This window comes from Canis lupus, chromosome 30 (genome assembly GCF_003254725.2).
Source record: "Canis lupus dingo isolate Sandy chromosome 30, ASM325472v2, whole genome shotgun sequence".
NCBI classification, from domain to species: Eukaryota; Metazoa; Chordata; class Mammalia; order Carnivora; family Canidae; genus Canis; species Canis lupus.
In genome coordinates this window covers 34,975,171-34,999,189 of record NC_064272.1, presented here as the reverse complement: position 1 = coordinate 34,999,189, position 24,019 = coordinate 34,975,171, and the positions used below count along the sequence as shown (strand labels likewise).

The following is a 24,019-nucleotide window of genomic DNA, read 5'->3' as shown; positions in this document are numbered from 1 at the left end:
GGACTTATTATGTGTAACTCTTGTTTTGTATTTAGTGGTTGTTTCAGAGGTAACAGTAAACACTTTAATTATTACAATTTACGGGCATCCCTGGGTGGCTCAGCGGTTTAGCTCCTGCCTTCAGCCCAGGGTGTGATCCTGGAGCCCCAGGATGGAGTCCCACATCGGGCTCCCTGCATGGAGCCTGCTTCTCCCTCTGCATCTCTGTCTCTGCCTCTCTCTCTCTCTCTCTCTCTCATGAATAAATAAATAAAATCTCTTAAAAATAATTACTCTTAATTAATCTCTTAAAAATAATAAAATAATAAAATCTCTTAATCTCTTAAAAATAATAAAATAATAAAATCTCTTAAAAATTATTACAATTTACCTTCTAATAATATTATAGCCATATGTATACATATATGCATACATATATATAGACACACACTGCCTATAAATATAAAAGCATTTCATTCTGTCTACACGTCTTACTGTTAACCAAAGACTGAGCTGTTTTTCCACGTAGTTCTCTCCTCTCTGGAACTCTGCCCTACAACTTCCAGCCACCTCAGACGCCAGAACTCAAGTCTCTGCCCCCCAGTTCAGAGAGACCACTGTGTTTTGCTTGAGAACTCCCTACCCCTCTGCTATCCCCTCTGTTCTCCAAGCAGAACGCCGAAAGACTCATTACACTGGTTTACCTCTTCTTCGGAATCACAGTCCTGATCTTTCTGTATATCTTTCCAATATCTTGAAACTGTTGTTTCACATATTTTGTCCAGCTTTTCTCATTGTTTAAGCTAGTTCCATGATATATTTTTAATACTCTGTTGGATTCCTTTATCTAATATTTATGGTGGAGTTTTGCACTCGTTTTTATAACTGAACATGACTCTGTATAAATAAAGAGGCATTTTTCACTTCTGAATATAAATGCCTACGTATGTGTATATAAATATAGGTTTCCCCCACTATCCAACAGTAGAGCATGACTATGAAATCTTTCATATGCCAAAATGGCATAAAGCAAAGAAGCAATTACCATTAATTTATATGGAAAATTTTTTGAGGATTTTCAGACCTCAAAAATAACCTCTCTTAGGCTTTTCTGATAGCTTAGCACACATCTTGCTAACAAATGCACAAAAATAAATCGAGATAAAGCACAGATGCTCACAGACACAGTTCAAAGCTATGGTGACTTGATGCTGAGATGCTAAGTGTAGTTTCAAGGAAGAAGCTTGGTGGGGCTACCCTCGCTGCTCCTGGGGTGCATGCTGCTGCAAAACCAACACTGAATGCTATTTTTTTCTTTCTTTTTCTTTTTTTTTTTTTTTTGTAAAAGTGACAATCTTTGGATTTTTTTTCCATTAGCGAAACAGATACTAATGTAGAGCTTTCATAAAAGCAAAGCGATGTAATGTGAACTTTCAAAAGCAGAGGATAGCTATATATACATATGTGTGTTCTTGTTCAGTTTGGATTCAAAGTTCTACGAGTCTCTTAAAATGTTAAAATGATCTGAGAAGTTTTTGCTGTTTTTCTATTTTTTTTGAAGAAAACTAAGGAGTGTCTCAACTTTTTTTTTTATTGTAGCCTCCCATTCCTCGTGGAGCTTTTTTAGATTTTTTTTTTCTAATACCCCACCATGAAATTTTAATACCTCAGACACCCTGTACATCTGTTTATGTACTGTGACTCTAAAGGACCACAAACTCTTTTGATATCTAAGATGTTTTTGTCCCTCAACAAAAACCAATGAATTTTTATCCCATTGAGAATACCTGAGATAGGCAATTAATCTGTCTCTTAAAAGTTTGCAAAGGTTTCTGGCTTTTTGGAAGAGGAAAGCTTTGACTACCATTTCTCTTCTTTAATGCTCACTGGCCTATTTGATATGTATATTTCTCCAGTTGGCCATTTTATTTATTTTATTTTTTGAAGATTTTATTCATTTACTCATGAGAGACAGAGAGAGAGAGAGGCAGAGACACAGGCAGAGGGAGAAGCAGGCTCCCCACAATGAGTGCAATGCGGGACTCAATCCTGGGACCCGCAGATCACGCCCAGCCAAAGGCAGATGGTCAACCACTGAGCCACCCAGGTGTCCCTGGCCATTTTATTTTTATCTCAGAAATATGGAGGTGCTGTTTGGCTGGGATGCACCAGTGTGGCATCCTGGCAGCACTTCTCTGATTGATAGGTATCCATTGTGATGAGTCAGTGATATCCCAAGATATTCTTGTAGATTAGTTTATACACCATCGTGTAGAACAAAATCTATTTCATTTACATTTTCAAATATGCTACCCTATGGTCGTTCATAACATTTTATTATTTTAGAACTTCTTATGCATCTGCAGTTATTTCCTTTCTATCATTTTCCATTTTGTTTCTTTATATGATCTCTCTTTTGTTTTTGGCCAGTCTTTCCAGAAGACTTTCCTGCTTATCTTAAAAAAAAAAAAAAAAAAAAAAAAAGCTTTTAATTTTGCTGATCTCCGTTGTTTGTTGTTATTATTATATAGTGCATTTTTTGTTGTTTTTCTTGTTTTCTGTTTTTCTTGTTGTTTACTTTGATTTCTGCCCTTCATATTTCCTTCTTTCTGATTCATTTACTTTTACTCTAATTTTCTTTTAACTTCTTCTTGAATTAAACCCTTAGCTCACTAGTTTTCAATCTTTCTTGATTCCTGATAAATTTATTTCAATTTATAAATTTCCCTCCAAATCCTGTTTTAGCTATTGTTCGTAAAATTTAACTTAAAATACTTTGTTTATTCTGTTTTCTGTAATATACTCACGAGTTCCTTTTTATTCTAAAGATTATTTAGTTATACCCTCTTTCATATCCAGACTTTGGGGATTTTTAAAAATTATTAGTAAGAACCGTGAAGAGTCTTGGAATTTACCCTACGTGTAAGCTAACAAGACAGCCAGTCACAGTTTCAAAAATTCTGGCAGAAGACATGAGCCTCCTAGATCAAAACAAAGGACTTAATCACTTCATTTTCTCATTGACTCACCTTGCCTTCCAAGTCCCACGAGGGTGATGCATATGTGGGTCCAGGAGGATGCTACACCTGCACAGTTGAGGGGCCCTGAGATGAGGAAACTCTGATCCTTTATAAGGAGGTATAAGCCAACCCACCCATTCTGTGCCCCAGAAGGAGACATCGTCTTCATTTTCCTGGACAGCAAAGAAACTTGCCCTGTACCAAAGAGGGAGATACTAATCTTTATTTTCCAAGGCCATTTGCTTATATGAATACCCTTGAAAATAAAATCCAGAACAAAAGCTGACAATGTCTCTACTTGGAAGACGTACAGAACCATATGAGGCCCATGGGGAATCATTGTCCAAAAATTATTCTTTTGTAATTTATATCTAACATAATTGTGTTGTGGTCAGAGAACACAGTCTGTGTGATACCGATCTCTAGGACTCTCCGTGGAGAAGACTGGGAAAGGTCTCTAAGAATGAGAATACCACACATGACAGACCCTGCAGACTAGTACCATTTCCATTCCTTCACCAGGCATTGCCTCCACTCAGAGAATGTCCCTTAAATTCTTGGGAAAAAGCAAGTTATCTTAGGTTGCAATCCACTGTTTTTGAGGGGATGGAGAGAAAGAGAACAAAGAGGTAAATCCTTAACGCAGCTAGTCCTGTATTCTGACCAGATTCTCAACCTAGTAGGGTCCAGAAGCTGCCCCGGCGTTCTCCCCACGTCCCCTAACACTTCCATTTGACCTACACACACACACCTGACGTCTGGGCTGCTTTTGAGAATTCCCATTCCACAGAAGTGATAGGGCCAGAAAAGCTCCTGCCCAAGCAGTATAGGGGAACAGCAAAATCCACCCTCCATACCTGTCCCTACTCCCCGCAATGTCCCCATCTCATACTGCCACGAGCCTCTGCACCAGCTTGCGACTGTCTTTGGTCTCCTCAAGGCCTTCTCAAAGTTTTTGTTAGTTCCACAGACTCTGCACTTCTCTCCTCCTCTCCCAGTTTCTCAACCCTGGCTGCGTATTAGTTGGACCTGGAGAGTATTTATTAAAAGCTGGTGCCCAGATTCGTTTCTGGAGATTCTAATACAATTGCTCCAAGGAGGACCCCTGATTATCAATAGTTTTTAAAGCTCCCTGGGTAATTCTAACATGTAACACATGTTTTTAATCACTGTCTCTAATTTCCTCTGGGATGATTCGGGAAGGGGAAGAGGTAGGGAAAGGACCTCACAGCCTGGGTTTTTTAAATTTTCCTGTCAGGAACTGGGAAATTGCATTTTGTGTAATGCTCAAATTATTGAGCTCACCTACCTGATAAAGAACTATTGAAAAGACGAATTAGCTTGAAAATTTAAGCTATATTTGATTAAATTCTCGTAAATCATTTAAAATGCAATTACATTCTTGCTATGGCTGACTCTTGAACACTTCGAACATCACAAAAGTTCCACAAATGCAGTGACTACAAAGCTTATTATTATACTTACACTTGAATGTATTCTAAATCCTCAGAACAATGGACTTATTCATTTCTTTGATAATTTATGTGCTTGTTTTATACCTTCCTAGGGGATATTAGTATACTTACTTTAATATCTTCCTAGAGTTTCAGTAATATATTTTTATTTCTTCCCAGGGGTGGAGTAATATTACTAGACCTGAAAGAAAAAGTATACTTGCTCAGCTCAGCCAAGGCTGTAGGATCTGGGTTATTGGCTGATCCAGTTTGGGTCTAGGCACAGGATTCATCACCAGGCTGCGTTAACTTCCGGTGTAACCACAAAAATGATTTTTAAAGTCACACCTCTACTTGGATTTTATTTATTTATTTATTTTTTTACGACCTAGTGTCTTTCAGGAAATGATGTACTTTTAAGTCTCACTTTGCCAGATTTATAAAACCCAAGGTCCTATCAGTATGATATATTGACTTGGTTTGTTATCTTTTAAAAAACGTCCTGTATTCCTTATTGGTGTTTTATTAAAATGCGTAGGGCCATCCAGTTGTTTCATTTCCTATGAGATAAGGCATTGGGCATTGGGTCTGGGTAGTATATTCTTCTTTTTTGGAACATTTGACTAGTTCATCTTTTTGGAAGACCATGTTTAAACTTCCTCCTACTTGGTAATTTTGTGTGCTCACTGATGCTGATTGTTAGATATTCTTTCCACTTAAATTATTATATGTTAATCCTAGTGCCAACCAAACCAGTTCTCTCTCTTCTTGATAGTTCTTGTTTTTTCCTAGATTATTGGTTTACTTAGTCCCATAACTATATTTTTTCTCAAAAAATGCATAAATATTTGTATATTTTTATAAAAAATAGTGATTTGGGGGGAAATAAGATATCCACATATAAACAAGAGCCATTTGTTAAAATTCATTAATAAGAAGCAAATCCATAATTGGTTATCCATTTTTTTGCATTACAGCTATATTTTTGGACCCATTGTGTTAATGTTCCTCTTTTGAGAATAATTATGAGTCCATGTTCTTTCATAGACTCAATTTGCTCCAGGCAACCATGATGACAATACTATTTTGTGCTCAAGTTGTTACAGCTTGGTCAATGGAAGCTCTTAAATTTGGGGCCTTTGACTTTTTGATATTGCCCCTAACATTTTTTAGAATAAGATTCTTCCTTTCTGCTGACAACAGGATATTCCAAGCTCATTCAGATACCCCCCCTTTCAAACACAAGCAGCTAGCTATCTTTTACTTAGATTAAAATAGATTAATAGTAGATTAAAACAGTGGCCTTGGGAGGATGCATGTAAAAGATGAGCAAAAGTTCTACTGCTGTTGTTCAGCCATTTGCACTAGAAAATGTGACTTTAAAAAATAACCATGGTTTCCAATGCTTTTTAAATTTAAAGATGTACTGCTGTACCCTACTCTTCTTATAGCGATGGTATCTCCTGATATGAAGACTTTCTTCAGTAACAACAGCCAGTTCATTAGGTGGATGTACAGCCCAAGCACTGTCCCTACCTTGACAAATTTACAGTCTAGCAGGAGACAAATCGGATGTAACATGCTTCTACTCTCTTTGCCATAGGGCTTAAGACATTACTTGTCAGACTATTTCCTTTCCCTCGGCACATAATACTCCTGAGGATAACTTCATAGAGATTAAGGTCAATACAGAGATTTTTAAAAATGGCCAAAGAGGTCTGGGAAGACTGAGGTAGAAAGGCAGTGGCTAGAAACATCCAGAAACAAGCAAGAAAGACACAAAGATTAATGGAATGAGAGGGAGGGAGATGTGTCTTGGTGATGAGAAGTGTGCAAAGAGAGAGAACACTGAGAGGGTGGAGCAGGGAAAATGTGAGGAGAGTACAGAAACACGTGGGACAAAAATAAAGGGAGAAAAATGGAGGCAGAGATGATAGATCTGAAGTAAGTGATTGATTTTGAGAAAGGATTTATAGCAAGATATGAGAAGCAGGGAGAGATGTGGAGACAGTAAGGGAAAAAAAATAGGAGGAGACAGAAAGATAGAGAAACTTGCTCATACAGTTTCTTTCCAATATTGTAAATATAAGCCACAGATTCACTTACAGAAAAAACCAGCAGAATTTGAGTGGTTTTAGTTGAAATCACATGAAGAACTAAACTCTAGGGATTAATGTCATATTTTCCTTCTCAGTTTTGCTTGATTCCTTTGGGCATTGGTCCTTGATCTAATGTTTACTATAGCATCTTCATGTCCATCTTTTGGCCATCTTAGAGTAATAGGCTTCATAAGTTCAGCTACTGGATGTCACTTCCCATTATCTGTGGTGTTGAAGATCTCTGCAGTCGTACATTAAGTGCTGGGATTAGCTGGAAGTCAGTGGTCTCATTTGCCCCACACATGGCTATCAGGCCTATCCTGTCACCATTTCCATTGTTGCCAGCAGTCCGCTCCACAGGTTGGAAGCCAGAGTGCTACTGTTCTTACAAATACACAAAGCCTTCAGTCTCTGCATCACAATCTTACAAGATGCTCTGACACTGGCCACCAGTTTCTTCCCATAGTTCAGTTTTCTAGTCAGATGGACTGCATGATCACTGTGGCAAGGAAACTTGTTGGAAGAATGATCACCCAGTCCTGCTATCCCCAAGTCAGCTTGAGGAGAAAGGCAGAGGCCTCAGACATTTGAAAATACATAAATAAAGTTGGCATTTTCAAAGCTGATTACAAAAACTTTCCATGGATTCTTCTTATTTTCTTGTTGTAAACTATTTCTTCTTGTTAATGTGGGTGGGCTTCTATCACCTGGGGATTGACTTTCTCATGGTGATGGGGCTAAAGTGGACTTCTTTCTAGACTTCAAGAATAGGCCAGAGGACTCATGGCTCCAATGTCACCATCTACCAAAGCATTAGTCTCAAAATTTGGTATGAACAAGAGTAGTCTTGGAGCCTGTTAAAAATGCTGGGATCCACCTGCAGGGATTTGGTCCAAATAAAGGGGATGGGGGTAGGCATCTGATTGTAAGATTCCCACATGCGATTCTGATATGGGCAACCTCAGGCAGTTCTTTGGGAAATGTTCCCCTGAGTCATGTCAGTAGGTCTTTTTTCTTTTTTTTTTTTAAGATTTTATTTATTTACTTCGTGAGAGACAGAGAGAGAGAAAGAGGGAGAGGCAGAGACACAGACAGAGGGAGAAGCAGACTCCATGCAGGGAGCCTGACATGGGACTCGATTCCGGGTCTCCAGGATCAGGTCTGGGCTGACAGCGAAGCTAAACCACTGAGCCACCCCGGCTGCCCCTGTCAGTAGGTTTTTGCTTATGTTTTAGAAGATACTTTGACTGCTTATGTCAGGCACAGATACACCAAGTCTTCAGGTCTTCCTCCTCCATATTACATATCCTGCTGTCACCATATTCAACATCAGATCTCAGCCTAGATACACTGCTAAACTTGACCTCCAAGGTTGGTAATCAAATTAAGAGCTTCGCATATTATTTAGGATAGGTGGTCCACTCTTTTAAGGTAGAATATGTCCCTATATGTCTGCTAGAAAAGCAAAAGTTCAACAGGAGAATTTATGTATTATGAGGGGCTTCCATTCCCAGAAAGCTTTAAAAAATTATGAAATCCATTGTAATGCCCTGTCTTTTAGATTTCATCTTTGATAATGTATTTTCAGCATTTTGTATATGTTCTTTACATGTTGTCCTTTTCTTGTTCTTTATGACATTTTCAACATCCTTAATGATTTCCATCTTTATTGTGGTAGCTGTGGGGTTTCACTTATCACTAGTATTAGAGTTACATATTTTTCCTTTCTACACTCACTCTGCTGTGCACACATGGTGATGCTTACAAGACTGCAACAGTTGGCTGCCAAGCAGCCACCATGAGGTAGCTCAGAATGTTCTTTGCTGCTTGGCTTATAAAAGTCTGAACTTTGCATCTGGAAGGTGCACCTGGTGGTGTCAGCACAAAGTGCTTAAAACTGCAGGATGTGAGGATATTAAAAGGCAAAAATGGAGGGTTGTTGCTAAAATTAGGATCCAATTTAAATGAACTAGTTTACTACATGAAGCCCTGGATAAAGCTTTGCTACTCATCTATATCTTTTGCTATATGTGCTAGAGATACAGCAACGAAGACAACATGGTCAGGGAACGCACAGACTGATGGAAGACATAAGCAGGTAAGTGATAAGTAAACTCTATTACAGAAATATAAGGGTGCTGTGTGCATGTTGCTAGGGACAACTTACCCAGAAGAGTATGGTTTAGCCAGATGAAAAAGGTAGAAGGAAATGTTACAAAACATCCAAGACTTTAGAGACAAGATGATGTATGTGGCAAATGATAGTTTTCAAAATGGTGGGAACATGATTTCCCATTCTGTATGCTTTTCTGACGATATGACTTTGATACTCCACCAGTCCAGAGCTGAATCTATGTGATCTCAGATCTGCAAGTCCTGCTATGTGGTTTCTAAAGCAAGGTCAGAAAAGATGATAGAGTTTGAGATGCTTGCTCCTGGAACCCAGCCCACATACTATGAGGAAGCCCAGTCAACCACTTGCAGAGGCCATAAGTGGGTATCTAGGTAACACCCAGTGGATGTCCTGGTCAGTAGCCAGGATCAACCACCAGACACATGAGTGAATAACCTGGAGATTATACCAGATTCCAGCCTTAGCATCCTCCTGGCTCAGGCCCCAGATGCCACCCAACAATGTAAAAGTTCAGCTGTAGAGGAAGCTTCAAGCATGGTTTGAATAGGACTCCGTTTCCATTTCTCTTTAATTTCTGAGCTTTCCTCTCCTGGGTGTGGCTGGTTTCTCTTATGGTATTAATTTGTTGTAAAAGCTCCAGGCTTCACATTTGTACCTCTTGTATTCAGAGCAAAAGAGAGAGAGCTCTCTTACTCCTAACCATTCAAAACAAAACAAATCAACAAAACAAAACAAAAACTGTACTTCTCTCTGATTGGACCTGCCTAAGCCAGTTACTGCTGCTATAGAAATTCCGTATGTTGGTCAGCTTAGGTCTCACTCAGTACACAATGATTGTAGCAAGAGGCATGCAACTGTGTTAACCAGTTTATGCCAAACAAGGCCCATCCTAGAGCAAGGAAGTGAAGTCAATCCCACCAGCCAAAATTCTGCTGGAAAGGAATATTTTAAAAAACACAGCTATGTTTATTTCTCAAACCCTTTTCTCTAGACTACTGGTGGATCCTAGCAGTCTGAAGGAGTGGCCTGCAGATAGTTTGGTAGTTTCAGAGAGGTCAAAACACTTTAAAACTTGTTTTATATATATATATTCACAAATTTGGAACAAAAAATTAATTATTTTCATAGAAGTATAGAAATGTTCTCCTTTTTATATTCTTAAAGATTATCTATGTTCCAATCAGTTGTTTTCTGCTGAGACTGAGTCGATATAATTCCTCTGAGTGAATATAGCTTCTTTTTTTTAATTAAAGATTTTATTTATTTATTCATGGGAGACACACACAGAGAGGGGCAGAGGAACCCGGGATCACACCCTGAGCCAAAGGCAGATGCTCAACTTCTGAATCACCCAAGTGTCCTGTGAATATAGCTTCTTATCATTCACATTCTATTGTCCATATGACTACAAATATTGCTTACTTTAAATCCCTAGCCACAGCACAGTGCCTGGCATATACTCATAAGTACTCTATACCTATTGAATGAGTGAGTTTTCTTAATTTGTATTCATCATTTCTATTATAATGCGTTTAGCCTCAAATCACAAAAATGGCTTATTGAAGTTCAAGAATAATGATGAACATATTAAATTAATGCAAATAACATAAACTTAAATAGTGAGCTGATTTCAGTGCAAATAAAGGATAAGAAAATAAATATGCTGCACATTGTTAGAGCTTGGAGTTGAGGCCACTGGCTGGCCGATGAACTCACAAGTGTAGGTAGTGTGCTACATGAGGGGCAAGTCTTTTCGCTAACACCACAAGGGTCTCTGGCCCAATGAGTGGAGTTTGATAGTAATTCTTGCTACAAGTAGAATTAAAAAAAAAAAGAAAAAGAAAATAAATATGCTGGGTAAATGGAATCATGTAAAATGATTTGACATGAATGGATGAGAAATAAAAGTGTGAATATTAGGTGTATACATTAGTAAGTCTATATAAAATTATTGAATTGGTGATGATTTTACCCTTAGCATTCAGTTCATTGTCTATTATGTAAATATAAAATATATTTATATTATATATATATATTGTAAGGTTTATGGAAATCACTCAAAAAATAGAAACAGAGTGTATAACTTCTAAATCCATACAGGGAAAATTTACAGTTAAACAATGCCCAGTAATTCAAAGGGAAGCAATTGAAAAGGAAAAAAAATTGCAAAACAGAATAGGTGAAATAAGTAAAAGCAAAAATTGAAGTGATTAAACTCAATTTTATAATTATAGCAATTATAAATGAACAAAATTTACCTTTTAAAATGCTATATTGTTGGATTGGATAGAAATATAAATTACATGCTGTGTAAAAGAAACATACCACCTAAAACATAAAGATATAAAAACATTGAAATTAAAGCATAAAAAATCTCATTCAAATCTTAATGAAAAGCAAGCTAGTTTAGCTACATTAATATTGAACAAAATAGACTTTGAGGCAAAAAAATTTCTAGATATGAAAGAGAATTACCTCATAATTTCAAAAACATCATCTCACCAGTAAGATGTGTCAGTTTTTAATTTATATGCACCTAAAAGCATGCCCTTAAATGCATACAGCAAAAAATAATAGAACACAAAGAGAAATAGACAAATCCACAATCTTACTGGTAGGTTTTGAATCTTCCAATAATTGATGCACCAAACTCAGGGAAAAAAAGAAAAAGATAGATGGTTTGAATAACATGCTTAAGAATTTTGACCTAAGATGATATATACAGATGTTATAGTCACCTTTCAGAAATAAGATGGAGCTTTAAGCCAAACTTTGGTTCAGATGTTAATACTGGTGACATCACATACATACTAACAGGACATGAAAAGGTGTATTACTCACATAATGGGGCTAAATACTTGGAAACTGATTGAAACAATTCTAAATAATCTCTGAGTCAAAGAATGAATCATATGGAAATTTAGAATATATTTCAAAGGATATGGTTTTTCTTTCAGAAAATAGAGGGGAACACTTTCCTATTGTTCTATGAGGCCAGCTTAATTTTAATACCAAACCTGAAAAAGATGCAACGGAAAAAATATTACAGACCAATATCCTTAATAAACATAGACACAAATACCTTTAAGCAAATACCAGTAAATAAAATCTAATATGTTAAAGAATATCATTCTATTATTCTAGTAATGCAAGGTAGGTTTAACATTAGGAATTGATCAATGTAATCAATGGCATTAATAGAATGAAGGAAAAGAGTCATATGATTATTTTAATGGATGTCGAACAATATTTGATAAAAGTCAATATTTATTCATGCTAAAGTGTTTCAGAAAACTAAGAATTAAGGGGAAATTACCTTAGCATAACAAAGGCTGTCTATGTAAACCCATAGTTAACCTTATAATGGTAAAATATTGAACACTTTTATTGTAAGATTAGGAACAATGACGAACACTCTTAGTCTTCATAGTCTTCACCTATGCAATAAAGAAAGAAAAAGAAATAAAGGGTGTAAAGATGAGAAAGGAAGTTGTAACATTGTGTTTGTAGACTTACTGCTTTTTCATATGGAAAATCCTAAGGAATCCACAAAAGAAACTGCCAGGATTAATAGAACATAGAACATAGATATGAGGTCAATATAGTGTATTCTCATTATTCACTGTAGCTATATTCTATTAAGTAGTTGCGAACAATGAATTAGTGAATGCTGGACATTTTCCTAAAGAAACTAGAGGGTTAGATTCCTGTGAGACTCTTAACACATTTTTATCAATCAATCAATATGTAACCTTGTTTACATATGTTTTTTTTACAGACATCTCTTAAAATATATGTTATTGATTTATTAACATTGAACACATGGCCAACAGATTATAACTCGTGCCTGAACAAAGCTTGTCTAATACATGTATTTTCCCTATAAGGCACATCACAACTTTCTTGTGCTTAGGAACATGAGAAAGCAGTTCAGCCTATCCTGCGCGGGGGTTGGGTGGGGGTGGTGGTGGCACTTTTTAAACAAGTCATCCTCAAAAAACATAATAATGCAACGAAGGTGACACTTAATATACCACGAAAAGGGCACTCCGTTTACATTATGACAACTGAAAAAAGAATGTTGTCTTCCTTGACCTCAGCTGGAAACATGCTCATTTTGAGTGGCTCAAATTTTTCATCATTCTGATCATGTCTGTGAATGAACATGAAAGCACTTTGAGTATTGATTTTGGGTGGGATTACAAATAAATTTTGTAATTCATCAAGGAGATGAATTTGCAAATACAGAAATCTGCAAATAATAAGGATCAACTGTAAATAAATTATATTACTATATATTAGCAAAAAATCAGAAATGAAAATTTAAAATATCTTTAAGATATAAAAAATGAAATGCTTAGAAAGAAATTTCAGAATAAAATTTAAACTGAAACCCACAAAATTTTGCTGAAAAATGATCTAAATAAATGAAGAGATATCTCATATTTATGAATTGGAAGATTCAATATTATTAAGATGTCCACCTCCCCCAATTCATTTATTGATTCAATACAATCTCAATAATAATCCCTAAAGTCATTTTCTTTATAGAAATTGGCAAGTTGATTCTAAAATTTATATGGCGATGCAAAGGGCTAGAGTAGCCAAAAGAATTTTGGAAAGGCCAAAGTTTAAGGAGCTTTGTTACCTTATTTCAAGACTTTACAGAGCTATGGTAATCATGACAGTGTGGTGTTTATGTAAAAAAAGAAAAATGAAAAAGAATATAAGTTTAGAAAGAGACTCACATATATGTAGGTCAACTGATTCTCAAAAACAAATTGCCAAGACAATTCAATGGAAGAAAGTCATTCTTTGCCCCATATTGTGCTGGAACAACTGGGTTCTTGTACGGAAAAGAAAATGAAATTTGACCACTCCTTTACAGCATTCACAAGAGTTAATTCAAGAAGGGTCATATTTCTAAATGTAGTAGCTAAAACTATAAGGCTTCTAGAAAAAAGCAGAGAAGAATATCTTTGCAAATTTGGGGCAGGCAAACTATTTCGAAAGAACATTAAAAAGCACTTGCCAGGGCAGCCCAGGTGGCTCAGCGGTTTAGTGCCGCCTTCAGCCCAGCACCTGATCCTGGAGACCCGGGATCGAGTTTTGCATCGAGCTCCTTGCATGGAGCCTGCTTCTCTCTCTTCTGTGTGTGTGTGTGTGTGTGTGTGTGTGTGTGTGTGTGTCTCATGCATAAATAAATAAAATCTTAAAAAAAAAGCACTTGCCATAAAAAAAAGTTGATAGGTCGAACTTTATCATGGTTCAAAACAAAAGTAATATATCTAGAACATATAAATAACTCATATAACTCAATAATAAAAATACAATTCAAATTCTCAAAATGGGTACCAGACTTAAACATTTACTTCATAAAAGAAATATAAATGACTAAAAACACACACAAATGTGAATGTGATCGACATCAGTAAACATAAAATAAAATAAAGATGACCCAGAAACCACACTAGAATAGCTAAAAATAAAAAAAATAAGCTTCACAACAACAAATGTTAGCAAATACAAGGAGTTACTGAAACTCTCTGTGCATTGCTAGAGTGAGTATAAAATTATACCATTCTTTTATAAAAATGTATAGATGTTTCTTATAAAGTTGACCTTAAAAATGTTCGGGTACACTGAACAAAAAAAAATGTGCATAAAAATGTCTTTATTCATAATAGCCCTATAGAATCAATAAACTCATTGTGGTATCTTCATACTATGCAAGAGAAAATAATCAATTACAGATACATAAAACAATATGGGCCATTCTCAAAAATACTATGTTGGGTAAAACCAGCCAAACACAAAAAAGTAAATACTGTATGGTTATATTTATAGAAGTTCTTGAGTAGACAAAATTAATCAATAGTGAAATAAATTAGGAAAAACAGCTGTTTGGGGCGAAGGGCAAGGGCTGACTAGGAGAATTTTTCTGAAATGATGAAAATGTTTTGTATCCTAATTGGGATGTTGATTATAGTTTCAAAATTAATCAAATTATACTCTTAAGTGCATTTCACTGTACATAAATTTCATCTTTTGAAAAGGCCCTTGAGCAATCTCTTCTGTACACAGTGCCACCATCAAGGACACACATCCTTCGCATAATATATCAGATGGCAAATGTGAAAATCTAATTGTCATGTGTATGTGGAACAACTGGAACTTGTATTCTCTTCTGTGGGAATGTCAACTGATACAAATCACTTCAGAGAGCAGTTTAACAATATTTAATACAATTGAATGTGTGCATATGACCCAGAAATTCCACTGGTAATTATGTACCACCCCAAACTCACATGTATATTCAAATCATATATATTCAAGTACATTCAAGGCAGCATGTAATAATTATAAGCTAGAAATCACTCAATACTCACCAATAGGAAAATGGATATGTAAATCCCTTATTGGCCAAACAACTGAATATATCAAACAGTAATTAAAAAAAAAAAGTAGGCTTATGTCTATCAGTTATGTTTCTGAGGAGCTCTACCCAGAAACAGAAAACTGAGTAGGGGAAGAAAGAAGGCACAGAAAAATACACACTGCATGATACCATTTCTATAAAATTTAAAAATATTTAAAAATCCACTCAACTCCCAATGCCTAAGTGCATAAATACAAATGGTGTGAAAGTATGAACGAATAATGAGCTTCAAGAACAGAATAGTGGTTACCTCTAGGAAAGGAATGAGGTACACAGGGGCTCCATCTTTATGTCCAATGTTTTATTTTTTAAATCTGAAGCAAACATGGAAAAATATTAATATCTGTTGTGCCTGGTGGTGGATACAGGGTATTTACTTGAGATACTACTACCCTACACGCACCTCTGCATGTTGAAATATGTCAAGATAAACAAAGAGAAGCCAACTCTCCAATTCAAGCTTAGAGAGACTGGTAGAGGGATGGGTAAATAGTTTCATTGTCCCCTGAAGAGAAACTGTAAACTATCCCATTGCCCAAGAAATATAGGAGCTTTGCAGCTTTGAGTATACTTTAGCTCAGTCATATATCCTTACCCTCTTTCCACAAAGGATTCAAGGTAGCTTGCAACAAAAGACACATACAATGAGCCGGAAAACACATAAACATAAGTAGAAAATCAGGATCAAAGATAACAAATATTCCATCGATACTGGTTAACCACAGTTGCTGTGATCAAGTTTCAAGCTTGGCTCTGGGCTTCTTGGCAATAGCACCCATTTCATCTCCAGCTGACCCAGAAAAGCAGTTTACAAAAACTAACCTTTGTTCTTCAAGGTTTAAACTTCATTTTTTTCCTGAGCAGTCTCTCTGTGCTCTATTTTGCATTTTGCCTTGCTGACTAGCCTGTTCTTTCATTTGTTCTTTTGTCCTTCTTTCCTGCCTCCCACCCTCTCTCTTTTTCTTCCTTTCTTTTCACTCTTTCATTTATTTTACTCAGATGCCAGATCTTTTAAGACTAACAGCGGCTGGGGTGCCTGGGTGGCTCAGTTGGTTAAGCTCAGGTCATGGTCCCAGGATCCTGGGATGGAGCCCCAACCTGGGCTCCCTGCTCAGAGGGGAGCTTGCTTCTCCCTCTCCCTCTGCCCCTCCCTCTGCTTGTGCTCTCAAATAAACAAATAAAATTAAAAAAAAAAAAAAAGACTAGCAGCTACTATGAATACAGGTCCTATCTATTATTTATTGGTTGAAATACCCTTAGGTGAGATTTTCACCTCTCTGGCTTTAGTTTTCAAATGTTCAAATGGGGGTAACTCCCATTGGGAAATCAAATGAGACAAAGCATGTAAAGAGCTTATAATAATACAAGACAGTAATCAATCTTAGTTGTTGTTATTATTATTAATCAGTGGAGGAGAACGTGAATCCCAGTAGATTCCCTGCCCTGGTCAGGAATAGATCGGGAGCAGGGTAAGGCTTTGCTGTCGCATGTTCCAGGCCTTCAGTGGAGTGAAGCTTAGGAAGGGGGAGGCTGATACCAGCACGTCCTCAGACAGTAGCACAGCTAGGGAGCCTCAGATCCAATGGCAACCTTAGCAACCATCCTCAGAGCTAGTGGCATATTTAACCATTTAACTGCTGAAGCAGAACGTGGGGGACAGTGTCTCCCCAAATGGGGGATACTAGACATTTCTGATTTTGAAGCAACCATAATATTCTGTTTCTGCTTGAGATTCCTTTTGGAAAAAAAAGCAATCCCTCAGCACATGCCGACCTAGAGAGTCTCAGACTGTGGGGTGTGCATCTCTTCTTTCCTACAGACCCTGGAAAACCTCAAGTAGAGAGGACACCTTGTTCCAGGAAATCACCACTAACAGCATAGGATCCTCAATGGATTCCAGACCCAGTAGACTCAGGTCCCCTTGTCCTTTCATCTGGGGATTATCTATACCTAGGAACTCAAGCAAGCAAAATGGGTTGGGGGGAAAGTTGAGCTTCAGGGGATAGGAATTATATGGGAGGACATAACCGTTGGGAGTTTGGGACCGGGCAAAATGATTGAAGAAGCAGAAATCAATCGACTATAGTGTGGGCAGGCAAGAGAGAGCTCAGGTACAAAGGGATGAGAAACCAAATGACTAGAACTGGGGCATAAAAAGATTTGGTTTCAGGAATAAAACAGAAACCCTATTACTAGGTCTGGGTAGAGCCATCAGTGCCTGTAGGCTTGCTGCCAAGTCATTGAGTGCTGACCCAAGGTTCCTCGAATTCCCAGAATAAGTGGGGAGAGCCAAGAATGCCGTGAATATGCGGGTCAGAGGTCTTTAGCATCAGGGATGGGAGGGCTAGGGGAGAAGAGGCAGCATTCGGGAAGCTGGAGACAAGACTTACTAAACAGCCAGACCATTCACCTGCAGAGCCCCGAGTGGGCAAGTTCTCCACATCATGCCCAAGGCATCACAAGTTTTGTCCTTTTACTTGAAGCCCACGAATAAGACATCTTTGTCTCTCCTCTCAATGGGATCTCACTTCCATATCAAACAAGATAGAAACCCTGAGAAAAATCACCCTTTACCAGCCAGATGAGATGGCTCATCTGTTTTAATTTTGAAAGGCTGAAGGACCATCAAGAAACCGTAATAGTTCAGCCTGTCCAGGCGCACCAATTCTGTGGTTCAACGTGTTTCTAGAAGAATAGCTTCATTCACTGGTGTTCGCTGTGTGCCAGGCATGATGAATGCTTTCAATGCATGCTCTCATTGCTTCTCACAACACCACAGAAGGTAGGTGTGGCAGGTGGCAGGTGTGGTTCACATGGGTCACAAGCTAGTAAACTGGTAGCTTAAGCACCAAGATACATACAAACCCAGGACAGTATGATTTAAAAGGTCGCGTTCTGAAACACTGTTAACCATCTAAGCTTGAGCACTAAGCTCATTAGAACCGCACAGGAAGCTTACCTTCCAAGCATTTCTGTATGACTTTGTTGTCCTGAAACTGCCACTCTCACTGTCGCACCTCCTGGGGGTCCTGCTGCCCTAAGAGCTGCCAGGTAAAATCTGAGCAAACTGGAGGATTCCTATTTATTGACCTGTCACCAGCATGAACGAAGACAAACCCCCGCTTACGTCATATTTACCTGTTTGATCTTCGAACAGAATTGAAAAACTTAGAACCTTTCACCCACAAATCCCTAGTAGTTCTGAGGTACAGGTACACCTGAAAAAAGAACCTTTTCAGAGAAGATTTGCTGATTTATAACTGCATTTCACACTCACTTGGGGGTCCCTTCAGACAAAGCATTTTCTTCCTGCTTCCACTGAACTCATTTCCATATTTTCTGCCCACACTGACCCCGCGAACCCTGTGGATGCATCCCTGGAAGAATGAAACCTCTTCCTATGTATGTGAAAGAAGGGCTCCCACTCAGCTAAAGAGGAACATATAAGAAATATGACACTTCTGAGTGGATGAAGGAGGCAAACACTTTTTTTTTTTTTACTAATTTATTAATAAGTTTATTCCTCACTCATAAAAAAGAATGTATTTTTGGCTTTGAAATCATGACATGAAATAAAAAGCAAATAACTGGAAATTATCAGGTGCAAGTAGGTAGAAGCAACTCATGCTAAAACATGAGCAAGCACTACGTGCTTTGGGCTACAGCAGGGGCGCCAGACGAAGCAAGAGCCGGAGACGCGGTGCAAGGCCCAGCTAGTTCTCAAGATCGCTTAGTCACCAAGGGTTGTTTGGTCAGCTTCCAGAGGAAGTCAATCCTCCCTTCTCTCTCTCTCTCTCTCTTTCCTTCCTTCCTTCCTACCCTTTAACTACAGGAATAGTGGGCAGTGGTGCTTTGATGCTAGGCTTTCTAGTTTGTAGGATAGTGTTGTTTCAACATGTTTAACCTACTTGTTTTTAACCTTCAAAAACACAAAACCACTAAAATCAACTGTAACTAAAAGCCATTTCTATTTTTGGTCAGTTATCTGCTGTAGGCAAAGCTTCATGTAGGAACTTTTATTGCGGATTTCTATGACTGCGTCCCTAACAAGCTCAATGAACATCTGCGGCCAAAGCTTCTGCAGAGCCTCATTTTTCATATTGATTTCCGTGGCTTCCTTCACAAGGTCCTCCATATACATCTTGCAGAATTTCTTTTTTTCCTTTATTTCCTGTTAAAAAAAAAGAGAGAAAATTTTGCATCAAATCATAATTAATCAAACAGTCAAAAGAATAATTAGCTGAACCAGAGTAACAGGAAATAATGTGTTCTGAGCCTCACCCTTCAGAGCAGGAGTACTTTCTAGAAACTCTTAACACAGAGCTCCGTTTGAGTAAAGACAGCAACAAGGAGCTCTCTACTTCTCAGTCCACTCCTACCTGTGTTAGCTCTGCTAGAAGGTATGTTTCTTTACTGGAATCACCTGGATCGTAACTACCATTTCTCTGTTGGTAGACTTTCTCCCTTCTCAGTTAAGGGAGTTTACCTCACACAAGAAGATGAATGCACAGATTCATGGCTTCTAGTGGTAAGTCTATCAGGGCACGGATACTGACAATCTTAATTGGTATAGGGCCAGTTAATATCCATATGCATACCTGAAACACCATACTCTGAATTCGGTCTATATGTTAGGAAATTGTGTAGTGGCACTGCACTTGATTCAGTAGCCTAGACCGTTTGGACAAGGTTGGGGAAAAATGTACAAGGAGTAAGAGGAAATATACATAAGTCTGAGACCCAGAACTTGGCCTTGAGAGAAACGGTGCTCCTGCTCAACCTATGGGTCTGGAAGTCTGCAAATGAAAAATCTGGGTCTGAAACACAACAGGGGAATTTGGGGCCTAAAGCTATTCAGGCAGGCATTGGGCCTCAATTTCACCCTAGCAGCTGAAATGAAGCCATATGTTCAACATAAGAATTCAACATTTATTTTGGCTATTCATACTTGTGAGGTGTATTAAGGCATGATGATGGAAAGTGCCATAATATATACGGAAAAATTAATGGAATAGATCAGACAATCGGAATTAGAGGAAAGCAATTCACATCAATGAAGGAGGAAATAAATAATAAATGTCAATGAGACAATACGTTTAATTTGGAAAAAAAAAATATTGAAACCTCCAACTCAAAATACCAAAATAATTTCAAGATGTATTGAAGAGTTAAAGTATCAACAGATATTGTCATAAAATTATACTTACAAAGACTTGTAATAACAAGGGAAATACATTATAATGTTAAATGGAAAAAAATACAAAATAAAATTTTGATAGATTGGGTTACACACATGTATATAAATTTTACCCCAAAAGAAGAAACTATATCAAATACTGAACTCTGATTAATCATATGCATGCTGAATTACTTAGGCATGCTAATGTCTGCAATTACTTTGAAGTGAATTAAAAAATATAAGGTGGATTGATGATGAAGAGAGGACAGGTCAATGTATAGCTATGTAACAAAGCAAGGACACTATAGTACAGTATTAATAGCAGAATCTAGGTTTGAGTGTATGGGTATTTACTGTAAAATTCTTTTAACTTTGCTGTATGTTTGAAATTTTCATAAAAAAGTTAGGAAAGGTATAAAAATTATTGAAAGAAATTATATTGAAGTATCATTAAGATTGCCTTTGGGTTGTGAGGCCATGAGTGTTTTTTCTTCCCTTTTTTTATTTCTCTTCCCTTTCCACATTTTTACAATTTTTAAAGCAACTAAACATGTTTTAGATTCTTGACTAATTAACATAACTTAATGATGAGCCCCAATTGTCGCTAACTTTCCCTAACAAAGGCGTATTTTTTGGAAATTTTTTTATGACATATAAGATTTCTCTAAATAATCACTCACCATTCAGGGGTCAACATGCCGACCTGATTTAGATCATGTGCTAAAAACAACTGGTCATGAGTTGACCTCGTATAAAAATATGTACAGATTGTGATGAGCGATAAATAACAAATGGTTCCAGCTGGCTACTTCTCCGATGAACCTAACTTTCTTTAACTCTGAAATATGGCCTGGGACTTAGTCACCTGCACTAAGTTAGCTTGTTGATGAGAACAGCATTGAGCTGTTCCCTTTTAACACTCAGTAAATCTGGGTTACGCAGGGGCTACCAGGGAGAAAGACAAGTGTGAATCACCAGAGATTGATCAATAGCTGAAACAAGCAATATTTTACAATGTGCAATACATTTACACAAATAGAAGGCATACAGCATATTTAATGAACGACTCTTTTACACATTGCTGAGTTTCTTAAAACACAATTTGAGGTATGTATGTATGTATGTATGTATGTATTTATTTATGGGGGAAAGGGCAGAGGGAGAGAGATCTTAAGCAGGCTCCATGCCCAGCCAAGCCCAATGAGGGGCTTCATCCCACAACCCCGAGATCGTGACCTGAGCTGATATCAACAGTCGGTCGCTTACCCAACTGAGCCACCCAGGCACCCCCAAATTTTGAGCTTTTTAAAAAAGAAAGTCCTAGCAGTAATACTAAAAAATTTTTACAGTAAGTTTAGTAATAACACAAATGTGAAGAATTTTTAAATGATGTATTTTGTTAAATAATTTATACATGATACAAATTAAACTTTTTATAATTGGCATAGTGAAATTTTTGGTGCTTTAAAATTTCTTGCTATAGGCTCCTTCTATCACTTCTTTATAAACATGTTGCTACAGAATTGCATCTGCCATAATAACCCTTAATTCAGTAACTGTGTTTGAAAGCAGTTTTACTTCATCATTTCCTCTCTCCTCCAAGCCAATTACTCCCATCTCCATGAAGTATACTCTAAACTCATCAGGTATCTGCCAGGACGACTCACTCTGCCTGTCCAGAACGATCCTGTTAAAAGCACATTAGAGATACCTCTCTTGCCCTGACCCGTCAAGGAGTTATTGCTCTTTGAATAATGCTTTTTCCATTCTCAAATGCTTTCATATACTTATTTTTTTTCCTATCCCATGGTATCCCAGTGGGGTTCATAAAGCAAGTATTGTACAAGTTCAATCCTGATGAGATGAACTCTGCATAGAATTATTTATTTCATTAAACTAAAACTACTTTGTTGTCATGAAGATGGTTTGGAAAAAAAGCAGGCCAGAGATGAGATTTGTTGTGGAGCAAGTTTAGCTATAATGGTACTCGTACTGGGATAGAATTCACATCTCCATCTCGTAAATGGGAAACTAAGGTCAACACAAGTTGACTCACTGAGGATTACACATCATCTACTAAATCCTTACCCAGGGAAAACTCTAGTCTTTGAAGGACCTACAGACTAGCTGGAGAGACTAGTGTATGTATGTGTATGGACTACACATACGAAATATTAAGTAAAAAATATTAAACAGTAACTAAGTGCTGAATGAGATGGTTAGACAGCAAATCTAATCAGTGTTCAGAGAAGAGAGTGCCTTTTGTGGTGAGGAAGACTTCAGAAAACGGCATGATATACCGTGAGAGTCCACAGTCAGTAATCAGCAGGTCTGAGTTCTAGAGGCAGCCCCGTCCGTAACTCACCATGCGATCCAGAGTAGTTCATCTGAGTCTCAGTCTTCCTCATCTGTCTAAGAACGGGACTGGAATCACTAGTCCCTGTCAGCTCTCAACTCTACATCCATCTTAGGTCTTTATAAAAATGAGTCAGGAGCATGGATGGGGCAGCTATCAAGCAACAGAATTATACATGTCGTATGTATAATTATACACATCATATTTTTAATGGGAAGGTCTGCTTAGCCTGATTTGTGAGGAACTCACTATAATTAAATTCCCTCAACAACTCAGGATACACCGGAGAGAGAGAGAGACTGACTAAGCACTCTATGCTGCCATGATCTAAATATTTTTCAATAGGTGAGGAGCAGGGTCTACATGTAGGAATGCTAGACTGTAAGTCAAGGGTGTGATTAAGGGACCAGGGCAAGGTCTTTCAGGTAGTAAGTGGTAGAATCAGTGGCTCACATCCCCGTCTCCTACCGGCCAAGTATTCTTTCCAAAATGATGTGGCTTCAGATTCCTTCTCCCTTTGACATTTCTCAAAATGGCAGTCAACATTCCCTGTCCTTACTTTCTGATTGCTTATTTTCTGCTCAAACCACTTCAACGGAGACTCTGCATCCACTCCACGGAAACTACTCCTTTGTTAAAAAAACAAAACAATGATCTTGTCAAATTTATGACATTTTTTTCTTCTAGTTTTGTACCCTTCAGGTGTTAGAAAATCAGTCTATTTAATCAAGGTCATAAAGATTTTCACCTACATTTTCAATGAAAACTTTAAAGTTTTGCTTTTCATACTTGGGTTTCCATTTGACCTGAAGTTCATTTTTGTTGCATGGTGTGAAGTAAGGGTTCAACATGCATTTCTCATTTGCATTTCTCATTTGATATGCAATTTCCTCAGGACCATTTATTAAATTGTCTTTACTATCTACAATACCTATCTATATCCCCATATATGTGGGATATATGTATTTCATATACATGGGATAGCTCTGGCTCTCTATTTTGTTCCCAGGCCTATTTATTTATTCCTTTGCTGCCTCAATTACTATAGTTTTACAATAATCCTTGATATCTGGTGAGGCGAGTTTTCCCCACTTTTACTCTTATGTATTTTAAGTTCTTTGCTCTATCAGATACCTTTTGGATCAACTGGTGACATTCTACAATATCCCTGTCCAAATTTTGATTAGGATTGCATTATATTTATGGATGGATTTAGGAAGAATCTTTCCCATGTAGAAAATTTCTGTCCTTGAACAGAAATTTAGTTTAGTTATCCTTCCATGTTTTTCAATAAAATTTCATAATATTCTCCATGGAGGGCTTATACATATTTTATTCCTCATTCCTACTGTATTTATT

The 24,019-nt window shown here is 37.4% G+C and overlaps 1 protein-coding gene and 1 non-coding gene across 8 annotated transcripts in view; one reads left to right on the top strand and one right to left on the bottom strand.

The window, feature by feature from the left end:
* Positions 1-10,348: 10,348 nt before the first annotated feature.
* On the top strand, positions 10,349-10,503 carry LOC112676244 (small nucleolar RNA SNORA62/SNORA6 family). Its single transcript, XR_003146410.1, has one exon. It is a non-coding gene; the product is annotated as a small nucleolar RNA SNORA62/SNORA6 family (small nucleolar RNA).
* A 5,070-nt stretch (positions 10,504-15,573) lies between these two features.
* Positions 15,574-24,019, bottom strand: part of LRRC49 (leucine rich repeat containing 49) — a 158,834-nt gene continuing 150,388 nt past the window's right edge. For all 7 annotated transcript variants that reach the window (XM_049104437.1, XM_025472296.3, XM_049104438.1 and 4 more), the window contains one exon: positions 15,574-19,296. In XM_049104437.1, the coding sequence (XP_048960394.1) occupies positions 19,093-19,296 (204 nt within the window). In that variant the 3' untranslated portion in view covers positions 15,574-19,092. The remainder of the gene's footprint in view (positions 19,297-24,019) is intronic.